At 39.5% G+C, this 5,972-nt stretch overlaps 1 protein-coding gene across 1 annotated transcript in view; it reads right to left on the bottom strand.

Annotated features, from left to right (window-relative positions):
- Positions 1-5,972, bottom strand: part of cep41 (centrosomal protein 41) — a gene marked incomplete at its 5' end in the record, with an annotated part of 19,808 nt that overhangs the window by 4,024 nt on the left and 9,812 nt on the right. The window contains 1 exon segment of the mRNA XM_014033790.1: positions 3,481-3,684. Within this exon segment, the coding sequence (XP_013889244.1) occupies positions 3,481-3,684 (204 nt within the window).

Genomic DNA, 5,972 nt, shown 5'->3' with positions numbered 1-5,972 from the left:
ACAGTCAGACAGAGGAGGGAAACAGTCAGACAGAGGAGGGAAACAGTCAGACAGAGGAGGGAAACAGTCAGACAGAGGTACAGTAAAAGAAAAAAGTCAATAAGCAAAGTTTGTACATTATCAGCTGAGCTGTGAGGAAAGAAAATACCGTCAAATACCATGAAACCGGTGTAATTGTTGAAAATACCGTGATATAAAATTTGGGTCATATCACCCAGCTGTAAGAAAACAAAACAATTAATATCCTCAAGGCAAAAATTATACATAAAATAAGAAGAGAGTAAATTGGTGGTTAAATAAAACAGGCTTGGGAGGGCCTAAACAACTTAATGGAGAAAACAGGAAAAAAGCAGGACTTGCAGTTCATAAACAATATTCTGCTGAAGAGTTAAACAGCTTCTTCTGTAGGTTTGATGGTGTAGATCAGGGGTGCCCATTACGTTGATCTACCAGTCGCTTGCAGAGGTGGTGTCGGTAGATCGCCTTATTTGGCATAAAAACTACAGGAGATCTCGATGATAGGTTGTCATGCGTCGGCACAATGATGTTTGTAACTTGATCGACATACAGAGCAGCCAGTCATGGCCTAGCTTTTGTTTTTTTTAACATACGAGTCACTACACCACGCATGCGCCTTCACTCGCACCCTGCCGCCTGCTACTTATAGGCTAGCTAGCAAGCTAATGAACTGCTAGTTAGCATGCTACAGAGTCACGTCGTAAGTTGTACTTTAAAACTTCTACTAAACCAAAAAGCGAAAGTAAAATGAGTGGGGAACCTGGAACCTGGACCGAGTAAGAAGCAGAAAACCTATCACTTCCATAAGGAATGTGAGGCAGACTTTTTTTTCACGATGTCACATTCGAATTGCATTTGCCTCATCTCTAAGTTTTGCATTGCTATTCTGAAGAAAGGAAACGTGCAACCTCTTTGACTGCATTATTTGGCTCTACTTATCTATGCGAGTCAGCCTTTTCCCACATGAAGATTATGAAGTCAAAACACCATTCCACCATGACCGATGATCATCTGGAAGTGAGGGTGTCTGTCAGGAGCTCCTGTCCAGACTTTTCATCCCTGGCTGGTTCCATTCAGTCCAAGTCATCAGAACAAGGTAGGGCAGGCAAAACAGGACACAAAATGTACAGAGCTGTATTTGTGCAATATGTTTTGGCTAATTTTTTGTGCTACCCATTTCAGATGCCTTGCTGAAAGAAGATGCTGACGCTGACTCCCTCTCATCAAAGATGGCAGCACTGTTTCACCTGAACACATCTGGAGGATGAGATTTTCACACTTTAAAATGACACTCAGCTGAAGTCCAGGGCTCACTGAGAGGTTTGGAACTTACAGAAATATAGTAGCCCAACATGTGGAAATGTGCAAACTCTTTGCATTATTTTCAATTGTTATTATTTTTTCAAGTGCTACATTTAGATTTTTGTTAAAGATGTTAATTGCCATGATGTGAAAAAATATAAAATCAGTTTATTTATTTTTGGTTTAAATAAACAATAAACATTTAGTTGGTAGTACAAATGTGAAGTGTTTGATTCCTTGGATAGAAAAGTAGATCTCGGCAAAGCGGCAGCCTCAAAAGTAGATCTTGGTTTAAAAATGTTTGGGCTGTTGTAGATGATAGTGTGGAATGTGATTATCAGTGGTGGGCACTAGTCTCCTAATGTGAAAAACCACTAACTGCAGACCAAAATTTCTCCTTTGTGCTTCAGGTGTTTTACTGATTTCTTCAAAAGACGTGCAGATTTGTGCTTTCTAAATTTAGAATTGAGTAACGCTAATCACAAATAACATTACAAGTTCAACCATCACTATTGTCTAAAGGAGAGAGCCGTCTAAACGCGCTGCATTTTGTAGCAATATATTTCATTAAAGTTTCATCATCAGTTTCTTGAACATTGGAGGAAAGCCAACCTTTGTTAACACAATGGAGCTCTACTGTGTGGAAACAGCGCCCCCTCAGGCAGCATTGTGTTACAGAGCTTTATACTCTCACTGACTCTCCTTCTGTGTGATGTTTCCATTTAGTAGAGTTCCCACAAACAAACAATATCCAGCCATCAATACTGTTGTTTATATACTTATATGAACTTTGGGAGGATAGAGGGAGGAATTATAATTTATGTCCCGCTGGATCTTCACCACCCGCTGTCTCATGTCGTATTGAAGCTCAAACGATACGCTCTTATTTTGAAATGAACGGGTTCCTGTTCATCCTGTAGGCTACCTAGAATATATTGCATCAGTTTTACAATAAACAGTTTAAAATTACTAATATATCTGCATGTTTTCTTACTGAAGCCCTACCATAAATGTAACAAAAACACCAAGAAGCAGCAGAACTAGCAATCCGCAATTATTTTTTTGACCTTTGACTCTGGTCAATCTTGGGCACTGGGAGGAGACCCAGAGGAAGACCCAGGACACGCTGGAGGGACTATGTTACTCAGCTGGTCTGGGAACACCTTGGGATTCCCCCAGAGGAGCTGGTCCAAGTGGCTGGAGAGAGGGAAGTCTGGGTCTCTGCTGAGGCTGCTGCCCCCAAGACCTGACCCGGATAAGAGGAAGATGGACGGACGAATTATCCACAATGTGTTCAAATTGAAATGGGGCTATTCAAATAAAATTACCACACCCACATCATTCAAACACTGGAAAGACCATTGATAACTTCTGTGCACCATCTCGTCAAGAAAACCTTGGTCCGAATTTGAAGTGGATACACTTAAATTTGAGGACAAATTAGAATTTGACGTAACAAGTGAGACTCACCAAAATTTGAAAATGGCCAACTTCCTTTAGGTTTTACATTATGGGGCCAATATGTTTTTTGTTTGTACTGTACTGATATACCTATGTACCTAATTTCACATGTGTATGGTGAAGTAGCAAGAGGGTCTGATGTTTAGAGGGAGCAAAGAGCCCATTTGCCATCTGGATCTTGCGCGTCCCCATTCCCAAGCTAGTTTTAAAAAAAACTGCCAAGTTTTATAATGGTAGAACATCCAAAAAGCCTCCAGTCAGGAGTAAAATAAAATGATCAGGTCAAAAACAAAAGGGCCTTCTACTGTTGGATAGCGTACAGGCCCTAATATTAATATTAATCAGGTAAAAACAATAATCTTCTGCTGTTTAACTGAGACTGGGTCCTGAAAATAATAATACTGAGGACAACAATAGGCACACTGATATTTAATGGCATGTTGGAGGACAACTGTTCTAACCATGGTTCCAGAGCCATGTTTAATATGGTTTCCAGTTTCCTCTTGGGCACTGAACAAATATGAATTGCTACTGAATCATGCTATAGGGAGCCAGACATGGATAAAACAGTGAACCATAATAAACATGATTAAAGTCTCTCTCTCTCTCTCCTGTTTTAGTATCAATGTCAGGAAGAACAAAATGAAAATCCCCATTTAAAAAACTCCAGATTAGTGTGTCGATGGTAGTGTCTCTTACTGTTGGACTTGTTAGGAATGAGTGTCTCCTCTAGTTGCTCTTGGATGTTTGCCAGCTCACTGAATGTGAACCTGCACCTCCTCTCTGCTGGCTGCTGTAAAACAGAGCATTTCCTGCCTTTTGAACTGGGGGAGGACAAGCATGAGACTGGGAAGGAGCCTGTCGTCATTCCACATGGAAACTTCTGAGCGATGACCTTGAGACCTTGGAGTGAAGGACAAAGAAGAACTGAAGTTCTATACAGTGAACTGTGGTGACATTAAATATTTGATGTAGATCAGACAAATGTAGACGCATCTTAAAAATGAATATTTGAACATTTGAATATTGTGAAAACAATTTTTGACAGTCATTTCAGAAAGTGAAACTTGTATGTTATGTAGATTCACTACTTGTAGAGGAAAATTTTCAACCTTTATATCTTGAAATTGTCAGAGTATGAGAAAACCCAAGGAGCTTCAAATTTTTATAATGGCTCACCAGCAGTGGTGGCTGGTCAATGGGGGGTGCTAGGGCACTGCCCCACCACTAGTTTTTTGTACACAAAAATAAATAAATAAAATAACTAAATAATACGTTATAAATGTTTCTAAGAGATATTGTATATATGTTTTCTGATAAGTAAAATAAAAAATTTAGAGTTATTGATGTGTAAACTTCCATTTTATGGTGCGTTCACACCAAACGCGATTTCAGCATCAGGAGCAGCAGGTTTACATGCAAAGTCTATGGTGGACGCGCTTCAAAGCAACGTCGGGAAGTTCTGCGGCGCCTCAAGCGTGATTAGAGCAGCGCGATTTGAACGATCTGAACGATCTGAGCGTTCGACGCGCTGANTCGCCAATGACCGGTAAGCGAGCCGACATCAGTTCCCTGACTGATCGGAGGCGAGCCAGCTCCTACCCCGAGGGTGTCTTAAGAAGTCATCACCAGGTAAAGTTGATGTGTTCGGAGTGACGTGTCATGTGGAACTTGAGCTTAGAAAAGACGTGCAGTACTGGTTGACCCACACTTTGATAAAAGTAAAAGTTATAGAATATACTAATCTTACGTTCCTCCTTTCCTTGTTCTTAATTTGCCAAAACTTAAGCTAAAAGTGCCAGTAAAATTGTTTGGTTGTGAACATCAGAACTGACGTTTACTGTTCTATATAAGTAATCTGAGTTGATGTGAATTGAAATTCGGACGCAAGTTTTATCTCATTTAACTCTGATGCTTGTTATAGGAATAACCACAATCAGGTGTAACTTATGATCTGTTCAGTTTGTGTAAATAAATGATTACATAGTCTTTTATGGATCAACTTGAACTCGTCTGAACGTTCACTTATTGTGTCACTTTTCACTTCGCACAGTCAAGAAATTAACAAGTAATGAGAAATACCTTGGTAAAACTTTCCTGATAACCTTGTGTATGAGAGATGTAGGAAAAGCTTGATTCACCTTAAGCCCACTCTTACAGATTCAATATCACGCCTGAACATATCTCAGTGTTGATTCACTCACATTTAGCCATTTTGTTTGGGTCATATTTTTCAGCCTGAATTATTCTGTTTTTAATTTTTCTGAAACGTTAAATTATTTGCTACGGAACTGCTGAATAATTTCTTGACTTACCAACTATGATTGGGTGGTCTTCATTGTCCTCTGGCTCTGGGTCAGACTCTGGTTTTGGGTCAGACTCTGGTTTTGGGTCAAACACTGGCTCCAACATGTAAGGATGGATGAACAAGTCTTCTCTTGTTGACATCTTTTAATTAATAATAAATAAGTAAAACAAAGTAAACTTACCTTTTAATTAGTAAATAAAATGTTTCTGCGCAGCTATATAGTCGTAAACCTCTCTATCAGTCTACAATGGACCACTCTGGTAGCAGGAGCGGGTGTGAAGCACCTTGTTTGGGTTTAAAGAGACAGCCTCAAAATTAGTTGATCTGAGACACACCTCAGAAAAGGGGCGGGGCTTGTGGAGTTACCATAAGGAGGAATTCAGACCAAAGCATTGCAGTTAACTTTCTAACGAGACCAGCTAAATGGTTTAAGGATAAAAACGCAGTATTTAAAAGCATCATATGTTTTCTTAAAACAATCAGTGTGTGCAGCAAACAGGATCTGTGACATGAACAGGAGCAGACCCTGCAGAAGGGAACAGCTGAAAGAAAAACAACAGAATTTTCTTTCAGCAGCTCTCTGGTAATGGTTTCAGATGTTGGTGTTGAGTTCCTGCTGCAGGGCACAAATACACAAATCAGAACAACATTAAAGGGGAAATATTATGTGTTTCTCAGACATATATTTAAATACTATACCATAATAAAGTATCTATGTCACCTTTAGTTGTTATTAAAATGCTGTTTTTATGTTTAAATAGAAAATAAACTTATCTTCTCATCACTTCCTCATCAAAACGCCTTGAAATTGGCCTCTGTCTCTTTAAGAACCTCCTTCTGCTTTTTTCCCGCCCAATTCAGCACAGGCCGTCACCTTAAGTTG

Source organism: Austrofundulus limnaeus, unplaced genomic scaffold, assembly GCF_001266775.1.
Source record: "Austrofundulus limnaeus strain Quisiro unplaced genomic scaffold, Austrofundulus_limnaeus-1.0 Scaffold1843, whole genome shotgun sequence".
NCBI classification, from domain to species: Eukaryota; Metazoa; Chordata; class Actinopteri; order Cyprinodontiformes; family Rivulidae; genus Austrofundulus; species Austrofundulus limnaeus.
The sequence above is the reverse complement of the archived record's forward strand: the minus strand, read 5'-3'. Positions and strand labels throughout refer to the sequence as shown.